The sequence below is a fragment of the Piliocolobus tephrosceles genome, chromosome 21 (genome assembly GCF_002776525.5).
Source record: "Piliocolobus tephrosceles isolate RC106 chromosome 21, ASM277652v3, whole genome shotgun sequence".
NCBI classification, from domain to species: domain Eukaryota; kingdom Metazoa; phylum Chordata; class Mammalia; order Primates; family Cercopithecidae; genus Piliocolobus; species Piliocolobus tephrosceles.
In genome coordinates this window covers 44,211,378-44,231,972 of record NC_045454.1, presented here as the reverse complement: position 1 = coordinate 44,231,972, position 20,595 = coordinate 44,211,378, and the positions used below count along the sequence as shown (strand labels likewise).

General features: G+C 52.9%; 1 protein-coding gene across 1 annotated transcript in view; it reads right to left on the bottom strand.

The window, feature by feature from the left end:
• MYO1F (myosin IF) overlaps nucleotides 1-20,595 on the bottom strand; it is a 51,728-nt gene that overhangs the window by 16,970 nt on the left and 14,163 nt on the right. Inside the window, exons 2-16 of the mRNA XM_026455560.2 lie at nucleotides 14,844-14,981; nucleotides 13,867-13,956; nucleotides 13,690-13,784; nucleotides 12,574-12,661; nucleotides 12,362-12,451; nucleotides 11,266-11,397; nucleotides 10,970-11,104; nucleotides 9,794-9,926; nucleotides 9,398-9,594; nucleotides 7,688-7,768; nucleotides 7,488-7,574; nucleotides 5,404-5,490; nucleotides 4,031-4,198; nucleotides 2,631-2,716; nucleotides 68-149 (exon numbers count right to left, since the gene is read on the bottom strand). Coding sequence (XP_026311345.1) covers nucleotides 68-149; nucleotides 2,631-2,716; nucleotides 4,031-4,198; nucleotides 5,404-5,490; nucleotides 7,488-7,574; nucleotides 7,688-7,768; nucleotides 9,398-9,594; nucleotides 9,794-9,926; nucleotides 10,970-11,104; nucleotides 11,266-11,397; nucleotides 12,362-12,451; nucleotides 12,574-12,661; nucleotides 13,690-13,784; nucleotides 13,867-13,956; nucleotides 14,844-14,981 — 1,689 coding nt within the window. The remainder of the gene's footprint in view (nucleotides 1-67; nucleotides 150-2,630; nucleotides 2,717-4,030; nucleotides 4,199-5,403; nucleotides 5,491-7,487; nucleotides 7,575-7,687; nucleotides 7,769-9,397; nucleotides 9,595-9,793; nucleotides 9,927-10,969; nucleotides 11,105-11,265; nucleotides 11,398-12,361; nucleotides 12,452-12,573; nucleotides 12,662-13,689; nucleotides 13,785-13,866; nucleotides 13,957-14,843; nucleotides 14,982-20,595) is intronic.

Here is a 20,595-nt window from a genome sequence, read left to right as displayed (position 1 = left end):
TGGACCCCAGGCAGGGTGGAACTCAGTCCTCCCCCGGCCCGCTCCCCGTTGTACACCCCAGGCCCACCTTGATCTTGGAGCCAGCAGTGCTGGGGCGCCCCTTCTTGTCTCCATCCAGCTTCTCGGGGAAGAGCATCCGGAGGAAGGCCCTGGGTAGGAGAGGGGAGAGGAGGAGTTGGAGGTATGGCTGGGCCTTGGGGTGCCCTCCTCCAGGGGTGGGGCAGCCTCAATGCCACAATGCAAAATATGGTTCTCTCAATGTAGAGGGGAGTTGTGATCGGTGAGATGTGGAAGGTTGGTATTTTTTTTTTTTTGAGATGAAGTCTCTATCACCCAGGCTGGAGTGCAGTGGCGCGATCTCGGCTCACTTCAAGCTCTGCCTCCTGGGTTCCCGCCATTCTCCTGCCTCAGCCTCCCGAGTAGCTGGGACTACAGGCTCCCGCCACCTTGCCTGGCTAGTTTTTTGTATTTTTAGTAGAGACAGGGTTTCACCGTGTTAGCCAGGATGGTCTCAATCTCCTGACCTCGTGATCCGCCTGCCTCGGCCTCCCAAAGTACTGGGATTATAAGTGTGAGCCACTGAGCCTGGCAGTTGTTTTTTTAATTTGTTTTTTGAGACAGGGCTTCGCTTTGTCTTCCAGATTGGGGGGCATTGGTGTCATCGTAGTCACTGCAGCCTGGAACTCCTGGGCTCAAGCCAATGTGTGAATGTATTGAATGCCACTGAATTGTACATTTTATATTATATTATATTATATTATATTATATTATATTATATTATATTATATTATATTTATTTCCTTTATTTTTCTTTGCCACAAAAAGGGAACAACATGGATAAACTGTACATTTTAAAATGGTTAATAAGTCTGGGTGCAGTGGCTCACGCCTGTAATCCCAGCACTTTGGAAGGCTGAGGCAGGTGGATCACCTGAAGTCAGGAGTTCAAGACAAGCCTGACCAACATGGTGAAACCCCATCTCTACTAAAAATACAAAAATTAGCCGGGCATGATGGTGGGACGCCTATAATCCCAGCTACTTGGGAGGCTGAGGCAGGAGAATCGCTTGAACCCAGGAGGCGGAGGTTGCAGTGAGCTGAGATAGTGCTACTGTACTCCAACCTGGGAGACAGGGCAAGAGACACTGTCTCAAAAAAAAAAAAAAAAAAAAAAAAAAAGACTGTTGTGATGGTTGCATAATTCTGGGAATTTGCTAAACGTCATTGATTTAGACACTGCTCAATGTGGGTGGATTTAATGGTAAGTCTGCTGAAACCCTAATGTGCACGTGGATCCCTGGGAGATGTGGGTGCATTCTGGTTTAAAGGTCAGGTTAGATTCAAATAGTTCTAAATCTGTTTGTTCAGACTCTGATAGTTCAGAATCAGATGCAGATGCTGATTCTCCAGGTCTGGGGTGGAGTTTGAGATTCTGCCTTTTTTCTCTCTCAGAGATAAGGTCTGTTGCCAAGGCTGGAATGCAGTGGCGCAGTCATGGCTCACTGTAGCCTCCACCTCCTAAGCTCAAGTGATCCTTCCATCTCAGCCTCCTGAGTGGCTGGGACTATAGGCATGTGCTGCTATACCCAGCTAATTAATTTATTATTATTATTATTTTTACTGGCAGAGTACACAAGTGAAAAAACGATTTTTTTTTTTTTAGAGACAGGGGTCTTGCTACGTTGCCCAGGCTGGTCTTGAACTTGGGATCTCAAGTGATCCTTCTGCCTAAGGAGATTCCACATTGGAAACAAGGCCCAAGGATGCCCAGGTTGCTGGTCTGGGAACCACATGTCAAAACTTTAAGGATCCCTGTCTTATTACTTTACACCTGATACTACATTCTTCGTGGGTTTTTTGTTTTTGTTTTTTGAGATGGAGTCTCGCTGTTGCCCAGGCTGCAGGCTGAAGTGCAGTGGCGCAGTCTCAGCTCACTGCAAGCTCCGCCTCCCGGGTTCACGCCATTCTCCTGCCTCAGCCTCCCGACGAGCTGGGACTACAGGCACCCGCCACCTCGCCCGGCTAATTTTTTGTATTTTTAGTAGAGACGGGGTTTCACTGTGTTAACCAGGATGGTCTTGATCTCCTGACCTTGTGATCCGTCCACCTCAGCCTCCCAAAGTGCTGGGATTACAGGCGTGAGCCACCGCGCCCGGCCTTTTTTTTGTTTTGAGACAGAATCTCCCTCTGTTGCACAGGCTGGAGTGCAGTGGCGTGATCTTGGCTCACTGCAACCTCCGCCTCCTGGGTTCAAGTGATTTTCATGCCTCTGCCTTCTGAGTAGCTGGAATTACACGTGCGCACCACCACACCTAGGTAATTTTTATAATTTTAGTAGAGACAAGGTTTCGCCATGTTGCCCAGGCTGGTCTCAAACGCTTGGCCTGATGTGATTTGACCACCTCGGCCTCCCAGAGTGCTGGGATGATAGGCATGAGGCACTGCACCTGGTCTCTGGAATTACTTTTGACGTCAGAACTAGTCCATAGAAACACCATCCTGGCCGCACAGCCACTTCCCTTGAGTTTGTGGCGAGATGGCAGCTCTTGGGAAGATGGGGTGGTGCCTGGTCCTCCCTCCATCCCCTTGGGGGGTTGTAGCCAGAGGTCCCCATGCCTGTGACCACTCACTGCTCACTGGTCTGCATCAGCTCTATGAGGTCAGAGAAGAGAACGTCTCGGTTCCTCTCGCAGAAGCCGCTGACGTCGTAGGAGACCTGGAGGGGACAGCGCTGAGGACAGTGAGGGACTGAGAGACCTGGCTGGGAGGGTGGGCGCGGAGTGCTTACAGCCCAGGTAGTCAAGGGTTTCCTGGGGCCTGCTGTGGGGTGAGGGGATTGGGGAGTGTCTACAGCGCTGGTTGGGGGGTATCTACAGTTCAGAATAGGGGATGGGGGGTGGGCTTCCTGGAGGGCTGATACTCAAGTTGAGGTTAGAGGATCGTAGCTGTATCCCAGGTCAGAGGTAAGGGGAGGTGGGGGTTACAACCTAGATGAGCTGGGAGAGAGCTGCAGTTTGCATCAGAGGCCAGGTGGCGGTGAAAGTGATAGCTCGGATTGGTGGGTCGGGGGCTGCAGCCTGGGTGGGGTGTCCCTGGGAGTCAAAGGTTAGATTGGGTATCTGTGACCTGGTCAGTCAGGGGCCAGTGTGGGGGGCCTGTGTCAGGATGGTAACAGCCCTGCCTCAGGGGTCCCTGCAGGGGGACATCAGCCAGGATTGGGGGCTGGAGCTGCTACCAAAGGTTGGGGCTCTCTGTAGTTCCAAGCAGGGCTTTTGCAACCAGGCTGGCGTGTTGTGGCACAGTCTTGGTTCACTGCAACCTCAGCCTCCTGGGTTCAAGTGATTCCCCTGCCTCGGCCTCCCAAGTAGCTGGGATTACAGGCGCCCACCACCACTCGAGAGGCTACAGTCCTGTCCGCTGGGGAGCGGGGCTGCAGGCATGGTTGGAGGCCAGTGGATTTCTGTAGCCTTGGATAGGGGTCTGTAGGAGGGCTTCAGCACATTTTGAAGGCTGGTGGCTCACAGAAGGGACCTGGGGGCTTTGGGGATTTCCTCTCCAAATTGGGATCAGAAAGTGGGGGGCTATGTCCTAGTCAGGGGGTTATGACTTACACTGGGGCTTATCTGGGAGCACAGGTGGTCTGGTACCCAAGCTGGTGTTAATCGGGTGGGGGGGCGGGATTTCTGTTCCCTCTGTTAGGGGAGTTGATGTGTAAGGGAAGCTGTGGCCTGGATCAGAGGCCAGTGGGTTTCTGCAGCCCTGGCCCAGGGAACACGGTGGTAGTGGTGGTGGTGCTGGTGGGGTCCAGGCAAGTTTGGGGCTTAGAGAGTTCCTGAGGGGTCAGCTGGAAGGGTCTGTAGTTCTGGTTAGTAGGGGGTGGATTGAGGCAGGGGGACGGTGGAATTCTACAGCTCCGGATGAGGGTCCTAGCAGGCTCTTTCCAGCCTGCGTGCTGGAGGGTGGGGGCTACAGCCCGGAGCCCTGGGGGTCTGCAAGGAGGCACAGGGTGAGGTAGGGGCAGGGGGCGCACCTTGCCAGCGTAGTGGTGGATGACGAAGCCGGCGCTCCAGCTGTTGAAATGCTCGTGGGTGCCCACGGCCGCCTGCAACTTCTGCAGCAGTGTCTGGTCTGCTCCCCCGCCCGTGGCGTGCATGGTGGCACACACGTCGTCCAAGACGCTCATGATGCCTGGGGGACTCTGCGGGGCGAGCGGGAGCCAGCAGCCGTTCAGTTTGCTCTCCCTTGCCTCCCCATGGCTCATCAGTGTGGAGATTAGGGGAGGGAGGGGGTGGAGGAGTAGAGGGAGCTAGAGCTTTGGGGGCGGGGAGGGCACCAGGGGCTTCCAAATACAAGCACAAGAGGCACTGCAGGGGTCAGGGATGGAAGGGATGGGGGGGCAGGGGTGTGTGGGGCTGCCGCGGAAGCTCGCTGGGGTGCAGAAGTGGCTGGGGGCCCCTCAAGAGATTCAGGTCCCAGACTAGAATCCCTTGGTGGGGGGACCTGCCTTATTTATTTGTTTGTTTATTTATTTACTTATTTATTTATTTAGAGATGGAGTCTTGCTCTGTTGCCCAGGCTGGAGTGCAGTGGTATGATCTCAGCTCACTGCAGCCTCCATCTCCCGGGTTCGTGATTCTCCTGCTTCAGCCTCCGGAGTAGCTGGGATTACAGGTGTGCTCCCACCATGGCAGGCTAACTTTTGTATTTTTTAGTAGAGATGGCGTTTCACCATTTTGACCAGGCTGGTTTTGATCTCCTGGCCTCAGGTGATCCACCTGCCTTGGCCTCCCAAAGTGCTGGGATTACAGGCATGAGCCACCACGCCCAGCCTAAATACTTTTTAAATTTAATTTTTTTGAGACAGGGTCTTGTTCTGTTCCTCAGACTGGAGTGTGGTGGCGCAATCATAGCTCCCTGCACCCTCGACTTGCTGGGCTCAAGTGATCCACCTCAGCCTCCTGGGTAGCTGGGATTACAGGCACCCGCCACCATGCCTGGATAATTTTTTGTATTTTTAGTAGAGACGGGTTTTCACCATGTTGGTCAGGCTGATCTCCAACTCCCGACCTCAGGTGATCCGCCCGCCTCGGCCTCCCAAAGTGCTGGGATTACAGGTGTGAGCCACCGCGCCCGGCATGGAATCTGCAAATTTGACTCTGACTCTGAGCTGGGGTTTCGGGGGCAGTGTTTATTGAATGATTAAGCGACAGGTGGACAAGTAGGCGGAATGAGTGGATGAGGGGTGGAAGGGACATTTTGGTTGTGTTCTGTCTGCTGGAAGTCCTGAGTGTAGGGTGGAGAAGGGCCTGAGGATGCCATAACATCCTTGTCCCTCCCCCCATCTTCCAGATTCAGCTTAGGGTCCCAGTGAGACGCCCCCGCGAAAGTTGACCCAGCCCTCACCAGCTTGTTTTCAATGAGGTCACAGACGACCTTGTTGTTGAAGTACTGGATTGGAGTCCAGCGGATGCCTTCCTGTACGTACTCCTCCTGGGGGTGGAAAAGGGGTGGGGGGGGCAGTGAAAAACGTGGCCACCCTTCCCCCCATGTCCTCTCTTCTTCTCCATCTTATCAGTTAGGACTGTCTCTGATAACAAAGCCCATCACTCCTGTGTGAGCAAGGCTGGAAGTGCCAGGGAATTATATTTGGTTCTGGGAGTCCTTGACCAATAATCAACAGGAGCGGGTGGATTAATACCCCAGCTCCCTTGCTTCTCTGTGTGCTCTATGAAGCCTCCTCGAGTCCCAGTGCAGTTGCACACTGGTTGTCCACAGCATAACTTGCTCATTAATGCCCTATTTGGACTCTTTTTTTTTTGAGATGGAGTTTCACTCTTGTTGCCCAGGCTAGAGTGCAGTGGCACGATCTTGGCTCATTGCAACCTCTGCCTTCCGAGTTAAAGCGATTCTCCTGCCTCAGCCTCCCAAGAAGCTGGGATTACAGGCATGTGCCGCCACGCCTGGCTAATTTTGTATTTTTAGTAGAGATGGGGTTTTTCCATGTTGGTCAGGCTGGTCTTCCACCTCGGCCTCCCAAAGTGCTGGAATTACAGGCATACAGACATGAGCCACTGCATGCAGCTTTCTTTTTTGTTGTTGTTGTTTTTTTTTTGAGACCAGGTTTTGCTATGTTACCCAGGCTAGAGCTCAGTGATGCGATCCTAGCTCACTGCAACCTTGACCTCCAGGGCTCAAGTGATCCTCTCATCTCAGCCTTCTGAGACCTCGGGAGCACACCACCACACCTGGCAAATTTTTATGTTTTTTGTAGAGATGGGGTCTCACTATGTTGTCCAGGCTGGCTTTGAACCCCCAGGCTCAAGCGATCCTCTTATCTCAGCCTCCTAGATAGCTGGGACTATAGGTGTGAGTGATTGTGTCTGGCTCGGTCTGTCTCTCTCTCTTTTTTCTTTTCTTATTTTTATTTTTATTTATTTATTTATTTATTTATTTATTTAGAGACAGGGTCTCATTCTGTTGCCTAGGCTGGAGTGCAGTGGCGCAGTCTCAGCTCACTGCAACCTCTGCCTCCTGGGTTCAAGTGATTCTCCTGCCTCAGCCTCCTGAGTAGCTGGGATTACAGGTGCCCACCACCATGCCCGGCTAAGTCTTATATTTTTAGTAGAGACGGGGTTTCACCATGTTGTCCAGGCTGGTTTCAAACTCCTGACCTCAGGTGATCCACCCGCCCCAGCCTCCCAAAGTGCTGGGATTATAGGCATGAGCCACTGCACCCAGCCTCTCTCTCTCTTTTAAAAAAAATCCCTGTCTCAGAGCTGGGCATGTTAACTCATGCCTGTAGTCCCAGCACTTTGGCAGGCCAAGGCAGGAGGATTGCTTGAGGCCAGGAGATCAAGACCAATCTGGGCAACAAAGTTAAACATTGACTCTACAAAGAAGTTTTAAAATATTAGCCAGGCATGATGGTGTGTGCCTGTGGTCCCAGCTACTTGAGAGGCTGAAATGGGAGGATCGTTTGAGCCCAGGAGGTGTAGACTGCAGTGACCTGTGATCACACCACTGTACTCCAGCCTGGACAACAGAGCGAGATCCTGTCTCAAAAAAAAAAAAAAATCCCTGACTCGCTTCCTCTGTCTCCTCTTGGAGCTTCCTGGGATTGCCTCCCAGAAAAACCATTTGTCCCTGAATCCTTGCCTCAGGCTCTGCTTCTGGGGGAGGGGCTAAATGCAGACAGCAGGGACTATTGCCTTATTGTTCATGGCTGTGTCTCCAAGCACCCCAAACAGTGCCTGGCACACAACAGGTGCTCAATAAATAATTGCTGAATGAATGAACTAAGAGGCACGGTCCTTCCCAAAGCTTTAGAGGCAGAAGGAAGTATCACTATGGAGCCTGGGCAGGTTGGCACAGAGAGGTGGGAACGTGGTGGGGAGGGCTGAGGTGTCCCCTAGTTGCTAAGGGATGCTCATGGTCCTTCCACCCCCTCCCCCCCAGGATCCTCCATCCCTGGCTGCTTGGCTGCCCACCTGTTCGGCCTTCAGGGTGAGTTCGATAAAGATTTGCTGCAGCTTCTCATTGACGAAGTTGATGCAAAACTGCTCGAAGCCATTTTTCTGCAGAAGGAGGAAAAGTGTCCTTCCCTCAATGTCCTGGTGCTAGAAGTTCTTGCGGCCACCCCGGGCTGCCCCGGGGGGACAGGATGTGGACTGGAGGCAGGGGGCTGTACCTGGAAGATCTCGAAGCCGTAAATGTCCAGCACGCCGATGCTGTACTCTTCCTGCGGTTTTTGCATAGCACGGTTGATGGCCTGCGGTGTGGGTGGAGACAGGAGGTCAGTGGGCATTGGTCAGATCTGAAGCCCTTGCCCACCACTCCTTAGACACACGCCTAGCCAACTTCATGGGTGATGTCCCCTCATGCCAATTTCCCTCCAGCCCTCTTTAGCTCTGCCCTTCCTGGCTCTGTGTATGGTCTCCCCACTCCTCAGTCAGTCACTCAGAGGAGAAACCCAAGTGTCAGTGCATCAGGGTCCGTGGCTCCGGAGCTGACTCTGCCTCTGAACCTCTCTGCACCTCTATTTTCTTATCTTTAAAACAGGTTGATAATAGTAACTACTTTATGGGGCTTTTTCTTTTCTTTTATTTTTGAGGCGGAGTCTCACTCTGTTGCCCAGGCTGGAAAGCCAGTGGCGCAATCTCGGCTCACTGTAACCTCCGCCTCCAGGATTCAAGAGATCCTTCTGCCTCAGCCTCCCAAGTAGCTGGGATTACAGGCATGCGTCACCACACCTGGCTAATTCTCATATTTTTAGTAGAGATGGGGTTTTGCTGTGTTGGCCAGGGCTAATCTCAAACTCCTGACCTCGAGTGATCTGCCCACCTTGACCTCCCAAAGTGCTGGGATTACAGGCATGAAGCACTGTGTCCGGCCATACATTTTATACTTTATTATTATTATTATTATTATTATTATTATTATTATTTTGAGACAGAGTCTTGCTCTGTCGCCCAGGCTGGAGTGCAATGGCATGATCTCAGCTCACTGCAACTTCCACCTCCCGGATTCAAGTGATTCTCCTGCCTCAGCCTCCCAAGTAGCTGGGATTAAAGGCATGTGCCATGACTCCTGGGTAATTTTTAGTAGAGACGGGGTTTCACCATGTTGGCCAGGCTGGTCTTGAACTCCAGACCTCAAGTGATCCACCTGCCTCAGCCTCCCAAAGTGCTGGGATTACAGGCATGAGCCACTACATCTGGCCAAAAGTGTTTTTTTTTTTAGAGACGGAGTCTTGCTCTGTCACCCAGCCTGGAGTGCAACAGTGCAATCATAGCTCCCTGCAGCCCTGACCTCCTGGGTTCAAACGATCCCCCAACCTCAGCCTCCTGAGTAGCTGGAACCACAAGTGCATACCACCACACCCAACTAATTGGAAATTTCTGTAGAGATGGGGTCTTGCTATGTTGCCCAGGCTAGTCTTTTTTTCTTTCTTTTTTTTTTTTAAGAAAAAGTTTTGCTCTTTTTGCCTAGGCTGGAGTGCAATGGCATGGTCTCGGCTCACAGCAACCTCCACCTCCTGGGTTCAAGCAATTCTCCTGCCTCAGCCTCCGGAGTAGCTGGGATTACAGGCATGCGCCAGCACACCCGGCTAATTTTGTATTTTTAGTAGAGACGGGGTTTCTCCATGTTGGTCAGGCTGATCTCGAACTCCCGACCTCAGGAGATCCACCCACCTCGGCCTCCCAAAGTGCTGGGATTTCAGGCGTGAGCCACTGCGCCCAGCCACCCAGGCTAGTCTTGAACTTCTGGCCTCAAACGATGCTCCCACCTCGGCCACCCAAAGCATTGGGGTCGCAGGAGTGAGCCACTGCACTCAGCCTCCATAAATGTTTGTGACCCCAGAGTGCCCACTCTGCCCTCCAGCCCCAGCCCCACTCGCCTCCACGAGGAAGTCGAAGAGGCGGGCATAGAGCCCCTTGGCCAGGGCGTCGCGGGTGTAGGCTGCCTGCTCCACGTTGAGGGTCACATCGATGGACTCGCTGCGCCCGCCCCAGCGGCTGTCCATCTTGCGGCTGGTCAGCTTCTCCTGCAGTCGCCCACTGTCAATGCCCAGCAGGTAGGCGGGAAAGGCCAGGACTACCGGGGCAAAGGTCAGGGCAAAAACAGGACAGTTGTTGGGCTCTTGTGCCTCCTGCATGGGCCTCCTATTATCCCCATGTTGCCAGTGACACCGACGTTGTCCTCGTGGGCTCTCAGCTTCCTGGGGCGGAGCTGGGAGGACACAGTTCACACACCCATAGCCCTCCATCCCTCCCTCCCTGACACCCACACTCACGGTCCACACTCTCCACTTGGGCGTAATTCCCGTCTTCACAGAAACTGATGTTCCCTAGGTGCAAGATCCCTGCCACCAGCTGTAGGACCAGCTGCTGGATGCTGGGCGGGATCCCAATGACCTGCATGGCGCTCTGTGGGTACAACGGGAGCAGAAACTGTGCCGTGAATCCTCGCCTCCAACCTGCCTCCAGGGGCAGGCTTGAGGGGCCACAGCATGGACTCAGGGAGTGAGCACCCTTGGGTCCCCATCCTACCCCTTTCAGTCACTTGCTGTGTGACCTTGGGCAAGTGCCTGCACCTCTCTGGGCTTTGTTTTTTATTATATTTTTTATTTTTGAGACAGAGTCTCCCTCTGTTGCCCAGGCTGGAGTGCAGTGGCGTGATCGTGGCTCACTGCAACCTCCTCATCCCGGGTTCAAACAATTTTCCTGCCTCAGCCTCCCGAGTACCTGGGATTACAGGTGTGAGCACCATGTCTGGCCTAGGCTTCGGTTTCCTATTGTATTTTTTAAAGAGTCTCACTCTTTCACCCAGGTGGGAGTGCAGTGGCGCTATCTTGGCTCGCTGCAACCTCTACCTCCTGGGTTTAAGCGATTCTCTTGCCTCAGCCGCCTGAGTAGCTGGGACTACAGGCGCATGCCATCATGCCCGGCTAATTTTTGTATTCTTAGTAGAGATGGGGTTTCACTATGTTGGCCAGGCTGGTCTTGAACTCCTGACCTCAAGTAACCCACCTGCCTCAGCCTCCCAAAGTGCTGGGATTACAGGCATGAGCCACTGCGCCTGGTCTTTTTTTGGTTTTTGAGATGGAGTCTCACTCTGTTGCTCAGGCTGGAGTGCAGTGGTGTGATCTCGGCTCACTGCAACTTCTGCCTCCTGGTTTCAAGCAATTCTTCTGCCTCAGCCTCCCCAGTAGCTGGGATTACAGTCATGCGCATTCATGCCTGGCTAATTTTTGTATTTTAAGTAGAGGCGGGGTTTAGCCACGTTGGCCAGGCCGGTCTCAAACTCCTGACCTTAAGTGATCTGCCTGCCTCGGCCTCCCAAAGTGCTGGGATTACAGGTGTGAGCCACCGTGCCCGGCCTTAGCTTTGTTTTCCTAATTTGTAACTCAGGGGAGTTTCTGGGGCTGAGGTCTGCCTGGCTGGGGACTGGAGTGGAGGCCGGTGCTCACCAGAGTCTCACCAAAGTCGCTTCTGTCGTCGGTGCCGTCCACCTGGTAGGTGTCCGATTGGTTGAGGTAGTAATAGTAGTCTGGTGTCATGAGGCCCAGGTTCTGCCTTTGCTCCTGGGAGGCCCCTTCCAGCAGCTGGAGGGTGTGTGCAATGTTCATGCATCTGCTGCTTGCCTGGCTCAGCCCCTGTGATCCCCCCATCTGCCCTGCCATGCCCTCCCAGGCATGTACTTTCCCATTGTCCACCCTGCTGGGCTCTAGGTGGGGCTCACTCTCCCCCAGCCCCTTCCCTGCACCTGGTAGTAGATGTGGAAGTTCCTCTCATTTTCATTCTGCATGACCACGCGTGACTTCTCCAGCAAGAAGTTGGAGATCTTGCCCCCATCCGGCTCCCCACCTCGGCTGAACTGGATCTCAAAGTACTTGCCCTGAATTCGAGAGAACCATGTCAGCACCCCAGCGTCCTGGGGTGCAGGTGGGGGAAGGATTAGGGATGGGTCTTATGAGCCTTGCCTCTCTTCCCTTCTTCCTTTTTTTTTGGGACAGAGTCTCACTCTGTTGCCCAGGCTGGGGTGCAGTGGCGCTATCTCGGCTCACTGCAACATCCACCTCCTGGGTTCAAGTGATTCTCCTGCCTCAGCCTCCTGAGTAGCTGGGACTACAGGTGCCCGCCACCACGCCCAGCTAATTTTTGTAGTTTTGGTAGAGACAGGGTTTCATCATGTTTGCCAGGCTGGTCTTGGAACTCCAGACCTCAAGTGATCCACCCGTCCCAGCCTCCCAAAGTGCGGGGATTTCAGGCCTGAGCCCCCCGCACCCAGTCCAAGGGTATGGAATTAGTAAACCATATCCATGTGCAGGTGTAATACTAAAGTCATGAGATGGATGTTAACATCATCCCCATTTTATGGATGAGCAAACAAATGAAACTCAGGAAGTTACATCGATTTTTTTTTCCCCCAGGCTACATAGCTCACAATGACAGAATCAGACCCTGAATCCAGATCTGTTTACCTATCCTGTCTTCCACTGGGCCCAGCACAGCACCCACACAAAGAACAAGTCCCAGCACTATTGTCGAAAGAATGAATGAATGAGGGCATAAATTGGACCTGAAATGTGAATGGGAACAATGTAGCATGGCTGCAGCCAGAGAGCATTTAAGAATGTTACACAGGGGTGTCATGGCCTCCACAGTTCTGCCAATAGGGGACTCCCTTTTGAAATGGACCATGAGCAGGAAGTGAGTCTCCCATTCAGGAGTAGGTATTTCCTGCTGGGTTTCCAATGGGATCTTGTCCTGGCAATGCAGGTGTGTGTATGTGTGGTTGTGGGTGTAGAAAGGTCAGCACAGATGGAGCAGCTGCTCCAAGCAGAGCTGCAGTGACTCACAAAGCGGCTGGAATTGTTGTTGCGCACAGTCTTGGCGTTGCCGAAAGCCTCGAGCAGCGGATTGGACTGCAGGATGATATCTTTGACGTGCTGGGGGCAGAGGCAGGTGGGGTGGGAAGAAGTCAGACTGGGGCAGGAGTGCAGATGGGTGGGGCTGCACTACCATGCAGGTGAGGGCGACCCAGCTCATCCTTCTGTTTTCCTCGTCTCACCTGGACCTTCTCGCCTCCGCCAGATACCTTGGAGATGTAGCCCATGATGTATTTGGCTGCCACTGTCTTCCCAGCTCCACTCTCTCCACTGGGGATGAATGGAGGAATCAATGATCAGTGGATGGGGTTGGGGGGAAGAGCCCTTTTTAGTGCCTGACTATTCATTCATTGAGCACCTACTGTGTGCCTGCCAGTATTCCGGGTACTGGGGATACCGTAATGAACAAGACAGATAAAATCTCTGCTTTCAGCCGGGCATGGTGGCTCATATAACCCTATAATCCCAGCACTTTGGGGGCCTGAGGAGAGAGAATCACTTGAGGTCAAAAGTTTGAGACCAGCCTGGCCAACATGGTGAAACTCAGTCTCTGCTGAAATACAAAAATTAGCTGGACATGGTGGGAGACGCCTGTAATCCCAGCCACTCAGGAGGCTGAGGCAGGAGAATTGCTTGAACCTGGGAGGCGGACGTTGTAGTGAGCTGAGGTTGCGCCACTGCACTTCGGCCTGGGTGACAGACTGAGACTCTGTCACACACACACACACACTCTCTCTCTCTGTCTCTCTGTCTCTCTCTCTCTCTCTGTCTCTCTTTCTCTGCTCTCATAGAGCTGGCATATATTGATTGACTGAGATGGGGGTCTCGTTCTGTTGCCCAGGCTGGAGTGCAGTGGTGTGATCATAACCCCTGTTGCCGCCTGGAACTCCTGGGCTCAAGCAATCCTCCCTCCTCAGCCTCCTGAGTAGCTGGGGACTATAGGCATGCACCACAGTGCCCGGCTAATTATTTTATAGAGACAGGGTGTTGCCATGTTGCCCATGTCCTCAAGAGATCCTCTTGCCTTGGCCTCCCAAAGTGCTGGGATTACAAGCATGAGCCACCACACCTGGCCTGAGGTGACATTTAGAGGGGACAGACAGACGATAGCAGAATGAATCAATAAAATACATCGTGAGTCAGATGGTGACAAGGAAAGTGAAACAGGGTGAGGGCAGAGAGGGCCAGCAGGGCTCTGTTCAGATTGGGAGTTTCAGGCAAACCTCCCTGGGGGCGGTGATGATGTTTCAGCGGGGGCCTGGGCAGCAGGGTCTGTGGCGCCCCAACCCCGTCTATACCTAATGATGACACACTGGTTCTCACAGTCGATAAGCATGTTCCGGTACATGTTGTCCGTGAGGGCGTAGATGTGCGGGGGATTCTCATACTGGGCCTGGTGGGGGAGGTCAGGTCTCAGCCCAGGGCTGGGGGCTAGGGGTCTCGGGGCCGTGCCTGCCACCCAGCCCCAGCCTCACCGCGCCCTGATAGAGGTCGATCTCACGGTCGGTGAAGTAGGGCATCTGCTTGAAGGGGTTTACGGAGATGAGCACGGAGCCGATGTAGGTCTGAGGGATGGTTAAGGGTCGTGTGGTGTACTGGTAGGTTTTGTCCTCCCTGTCCCCTCATCCTGTCCCCACCCAGGGCTTCCCAGGACTGCATTGCTTGGAGGTGGAAAAGATGGAGATATTGGATGCATCTCGAGTCTCTTGGAAAAAAACAGAGCTGGCCGGGTGCGGTGGCTCATGCCTATAATCCCAGCACTTAGGGAGGCCGAGGCAGGCAGATCACTTGAGGTCAGGAGTTCGAGACCAGCTTGGTCAACATAGTGAAACCTTGTCTCCACTAATAATACAAAACATTAGCCGAGCATGGTGGTGTGTGCCTGTGATCCCGGCTACTTGGGAGGCTGAGAGAGGAGAATCACTTGAACCTGGGAGGCAGAGGTTACAGTGAGCTGCGATCGTGCCATTGCATGCTAGCCTGGGCAACAAGAGCCACTCAGTCTCAAAAACAAAACACAAAAACAAAAAAATTAGCCAGGCATGGTGGCTCATGCCTGTAATCCCAGCTACTTGGGAGGCTGAGGCCGGAGAATCGTTTGAATCTGGGAGGCAGAGGTTGCCGTGAGCCGAGATTGTGCCACTGCTCTCCAGCCTGGGCGACACAGCAAGACTCCATCTCAAAAAAAAAAAAAGAAAAAGAAAAACCAGGGTTGGATCTGGAATGGGGGAAATGGAACACGCTGGGGCTGAGCTTCTCCAGGGCAGAGGGGGCAGTGACAGCCACAGCTGCCCCCAACCAGAGCCCTGCTGTCACTCCGTCTGTCCTCCATCTCACCGCCGGGTGCTCTCCCAGCCCATCCCTCCCTCTGCTCCATCACCCTCTTCTCCATCCATGGCCCAGCCATCCATTCCTTCCCTGCCTGCCCGCCTCCATCCTCGGCCCAGGGTACAAAGATGTAGTCATCCATGAAGCGCTTCCGGAGGTTGGCGGCGATGGCGTCTTCGGTGATCTGGGGAAGGAGCACCATGTCGTCCACGCCGCTCTGCTTCACGTTGTGGCTCTGCCAGTGGAAGCGCTCCTTGCTGCCCTGGGGGGTGAGAGGGGGTTCGGGGTGAGCCCTTGCACGGGGATGTGGCACCTGGCTCACCGACGCCATCAACTTCTGGGTTCTGTCCCACCTCCCCAGCTCCACCTCCATTCCTCCTTCCCCATCTCCAGGAGAGGCTGGTAGGAACCAAGCCACGCCCCCTGCCCCAGACAGAAGTTGCACCGCCTCAGATCGCCTTCAGCCCTCTTTATTTTTTTATTTTTAATTTTTATTTATTTATTTATTTTGAGACAGAGTCTTACTCTGTCGTTCAGGCTGGAGTGCAGTGGTGCGATCTCGGCTCACTGCAATCTCCACCTCCCAGGTTCAAGTGATTCTCCTGCCTCAACCTCCCGAGTAGCTGGGATTACAGGTGCCCACCACCACACCCAGCTAATTTTTAATATTTTTGATAGAGACGAAGTTTCACTATGTTGGCCAGGCTGGTCTGGAACTCGTGACCTCAAGTGATCCACCCGCCTCAGGCTCCCAAAGTGCTGGGATTACAGGCGTGAGCCACCGCACCCGGCCTCTTTCTCTCTTTCTCTTTTTTTTTTAATTAATTTTTTTTTGCCAGGTGCAATGGCTCATGCCTGTAATCCCAGCACTTTGGGAGGTTGAAGCAGGAGGATCACTTGAGGCCAGGAGTTCGAGACCAGCCTGGGCAACATAGCAAGGCCCTGTCTCTATTAAAAGAAAAGGCTGGGCTCGGTGGCTCACATCTGTAATCTCAGCACTTTGGGAGGCCGAGCCGGGTGGATCTGGGGTCAGGAGTTTGAGACCACCCTGGCTAACACGGTGAAACCCTGGCTCTACTAAAAATACAAAATTAGCCAGGTGTGGTGGTGCATGCCTGTAATACCAGCTACCCGGGAGGCCGAGGCAGGAGAATCGCTTGAACCTGGGTTGTAGTGAGCCAAGATCACGCCATTGCACTATAGCCGGGGAAACAAGAGCGAAACCCGGCAAAAAAAAAAAAAAAAAAAAAAAAAAAGAGGCCAATCTGAAAAGACTATATACTGTCTGATTCCAACTATAGGATATTCTGGAAAAGGCAAAACTATCAGGACAGTAAAAGATCATTGGGGCCAGACACAATGGCTCACACCTGTAATCCCAGCACTTTGGGAGGCTGAGATGGGAGGACTGCTTGAGGCCAGGAGTTCAAGACCAGCCTGGGCAACATAGCAAGACCCCCATCTCTACAAAAAATAGAAAAATTAGACAAGAGTGGTGGCATGTGTCTGTGATCCTGGCTACTCTGGAGGCTAACGTGGGAGGATCACTTGAGTCCAGGATGCGGAGGTTGCAGTGAGCTGATATTTTGCCACTACACTCCAGCCTGGATGACTCTCTCTCAAAAAACAAACAAACAAAAACAAAACAAAAAACCAAACAAACAACAAAAATGTTTTGAGACAGGGTCTCACTCTGTTGTTCAGGCTGGAGTGCAGTGGTGCGATCATAGCTCTGTGCAGCCTCTACCTCCTGGGCTCAAGCAATCCTCCCACTGCACCACAGGCTCCTGGGTAGCTGGGACTACAGACGTGCACCACCATGCCTGGATAATTTTTGTATTTTTTGTAGAGATGGGGTCTTGCTATGTTGCCCCGGCTGGTCTTGAACTCCGGGGCTCAATGGATTATCTGTCTCAGTCTCCCAAAGTGGTGGGATTATAGACATGAGCTACCACACCCAGCCCCTCAGCCCTCTCCTTTGATCTCTTTGCCCATTTGTCACCCCACCTAGTGCCCCTCACTTCCCATGAAGGATGCCAGGCTAGGCGGGCAGGGCACAGGAGCACGGCAGGCTGCAGGAGCAGAGCAGGGAGACCGGGCAGCTTGGTGGGAAGTGGGCATATCATGGTTCTCACTTCCGCCAGCCTCCCAGCCTCTCCCTTTCACATCCCCCATCCCCTCCCCAGGCGCAGGCCAGTCCCTGACTTCTCCATGGCATTTGACCCACTGCTGCTACGTGACCTCCTTCCTTCTCCCCCTCCACCTCTCCTCTTCTCTTGTGGTCACACATCCCAGCTGGTCTCTTTGAGCTCCTCCAGGCCACCATGTCCTGTGACCTCTGCCCTCTGTGCCTGTGTGTGACTTTGTTCCTCAGCTCCACCCTCTACTCCCAGCCCTGCCTCCCTGCTGCCCCTGCCACGGCCTTCTCCTCTGTGTCCCCTTCACCTTGCCCCTCAGCAGTGCCAGCACCTTCCCAGATTCCCACTTTCTCATTTCACTTCCTCTCTTTTTCTTTTTCTTTTCCTTTCTTTTTTTTTTTTTTTTTTTTTGAGTCAGTCTTGTTCTGTCACCCAGGCTGGAGTGCAGTGGCGGGGTCATAGCTCACTGTAGCCCTGACTTCCTGGGCTCAAGAGATCCTCCCACCTCAGCCTCCTGAGTAGCTGGGACCACAGGTGTGTGTCACCATGCCCAACTAATATTTTAATTTTTTTGTACTGATGAGGTCTTGCTATGTTGCTCAGGCTGGTCTTTAACTTCTGGCCTCAATGATCCTCCCTCCTCAGTCTCCCAAAGTGCTGGAATTTCAGGCATGAGCCACCTTGCCTGACCCAGACGACACTTTTTTAGGCCCCATGGAGGAGACTGAGGCACGTGCTCTGCAAAGAACTCCTCTTCCAGGAAGCCTGCCCTGGTTGCTCTCCTTTTAGCCCAACTGAATTTATCTAGTGCCTTAAACATCCTGGCTTTCTCAGGCTCACTCTGTCTCTACTTAGTACATCTCTGCAAAGGAGTAGTCTGACAGAGAGGAGTGATGGCAACTTGGAACTATCCCATTTGGTGAACTCATGGTCAGATAAGATGGCTCTCCTCCTGAAAGCCTCCTATCCCCAGGCCAGGAACTGCTGGAGGCAGAGACTGGGGCTGAGTCTTTTCTCTGTTAAATGAACAAGGGACAAAGGTAAAGAAAGAAACCCAGATTGAGAGCAAACCCCCCCAGGGCAAAGGAAGCTGGGAATGAAGTATTTTTGTTTTATTGAGATGGGGTCTTACTATGTTGCCCAGGCTGGCTGGAGTGCAGTGGTGAGACAATGGCTCACTGCTACCTCTGCCTCCGGGGCTCAAGCGATCCTCCCACCTCAGTCTCCTGAGTGGCTGGGACTATAGGCACACACCACTAAGCCCAGCTAATTTTTTGTAGTTTTGGTAGAGACGGGGATTCACCGTGTTGCTCAGGCTGGTCTTGAACTCCTGAGCTCAAGCGACCTTCCTAACTGCTGGGATTACAGGCATGAGCCACCACTCCCAGTCCGGGATTGAAGTGGTATTTTTTTTTTTTTTTTTTTTTGAGATGGAGTCTCGCTCTGTCACCCAGGCTGGAGTGCAGTGGCACAATCTTGGCTCACTGCAAGCTCCGCCTCCCGGGTTCACACCATTCTCCTGCCTCAGCCTCCCAAGTAGCTGGGACTACAGGCACCCGCCACCAGGCCTGGCCAATTTTTTGTATTTTTAGTATTTTTAGTACAGATGGGGTTTCACCCGTGTTGGCCAGGGTAGTCTCGATCTCCTGACCTCGTGATCCGCCCGCCTCGGCCTCCCAAAGTGCTGGGATTACAGGCGTGAGCCACTGCGCCCGACCAAGATTGAAGTCTTTAAAGTGGACTGTTTGCCAGTGGATTCCAGGGATACAGGCAGGGCTCAAGCAGAAGTGTCCACATGGGCAACTGTAAGGCAGAAGTGGAGCCAGTCTCTCCTGGAGGTACTGGGGAGCCACAGAATGTTCTTGAGCGGGGTGGGAGGCGGGTGGAGGTGCATGGTCAGGTTCTGGACACACTGATAGCTAGAGGTGGGGGTTGTTGAGGGATGCCCATGGGCATTAAATAAGCCCAGCCTTTGGCATGGGGTAGATCTGGGTTCTGATCCTGACTGGGCAAACAGCTGCTGCTGTGAGTCTTCATCATCTCATCTGTAAAAAGGGAGAGGCAGCTCCACTTCCCAGGGTTGATGAGAGGATGAACTGCTTTGGGGGAACAAGGTGGGATGGGAGGCTGGTGCACCTCTCCAAGCCTGAGTGGTCGTGAGGATAGACCCAGGCTGAAGGGCATTTGAAACAATTAACACGGCCGGGTGTGGTGGCTCACACCTGTAATCCCAGCGCTTTGGGAGGCTGAGGTGGGCAGATCATCTAAGGTCGGGAGTTTGAGACCAGCCTGGCCAACATGGTGAAACCCCGTCTCTACTAAAAATACAAAAATTAGCTGGGCGTGGTGGTGCATGCCTGTAATCCCAGCTACTCGGGAGGCTGAGGCAGAACAAATCGCTAGAACCCGGGAGGCGGAGGTTGCAGTGAGCCCAGATCGTGCCTGAAACTCCATCTCAAAAAAAAAAAAAAAAAAGAAAGAAAGGAAGGAAGAAAGAAAGAATTAACACTCACTGAGCACCTATGCTGGTTTGGGGGATGTAGATTATCGATATTACCTGCCATCATCACACCATGTCAGTGTGGAGCAGGCTTGGAGGGAAACGGAGGCTGGAGAAGTATAGCAGCTTCCCTAAGGACACTGGACTAAAGATGCAGGTATTGTTTCCAAGGATGTGGGATTTGAACCTGGGTCTATTCAACAGCAAAGGACAGGTTCTTGGCCGGGCGCGGTGGCTCACACCTGGAATCCCAGCACTTCGGGAGGCTGAGGCAGGTGGATCACCTGAGGTCAGGAGTTCGAGGCCAGCCTGGCCAACATAATGAAATCCCATCTGTACTAAAAATACAAAAAAATTAGCCGAGTGTGGTGGTGCGTGCCTGTAATCCCAGCTACTCAGGAGGCTGGGGCAGGAGGACTCGCTTGATCCCTCGAGGCAGAGGTTGCAGTGAGCCGAGATTGCACCACTGCACTCCAACCTGGGCAAACACAGCGAGACTTGGTCTCAAAAAAAAAAAAAAAAAAAAAGTTACACGCACAGGAGGCTGGGCTGGTGCTGAGAAGGAATTTTTTGTTTTGGTTTGGTTTGGTTTTTGAGAGAGGGTCTCACTCTGTCTCCCAAGCTGGAGTGCAGTGGCAAAGTCATGGTTCACTGCAGCCTTGACCTGGGCTCAAGTGATCCACCCGTCTCTGCCTCCCAAAGTGCTGGGATTACAGGAGTGAGCCTCCGTGCCTGGCTTCTTTTTTCCCCTTCCTTCCTTCCTTCCTTCCTTCCTTCCTTCCTTCCTTTCCTTATTTCCTTCCATTGTTTTCTTTCCTTCTTTCTTTTCTTCCCTTCCCTTCCCTTTCCATCCCTCCCTCCCTCCCTTCCTTCCTTCCTTTTTGTTTTTTTCTTTTTTTTTGTTTGAGATGAAGTCTCACTCTGTCGCTCAGGCTGGAGTGCAGTGGCGCAATCTTGGCTCACTGCAACATCCACCTCCCAGGTTCTAGTGATTCTTCTGCCTCAGCTTCCTGAGCAGCTGGGACTACAGATGTATGCCACCTCACCCAGCTAATTTTTGTATTTTTGGTAGAGACGGGGTTTCACCATATTGGCCAGGCTGGTCTTGAACTCCTGACCTCGTGATCCACCCACCTCGGCCTACCAAAGTGCTGGGATTACAGGCGTGAGCCACTGCACCCGGCCCTTCCTTCCCTTTTCTTTTTTTTCCTTTCTTCTTCTTTTTTTTTTTGTTTTTT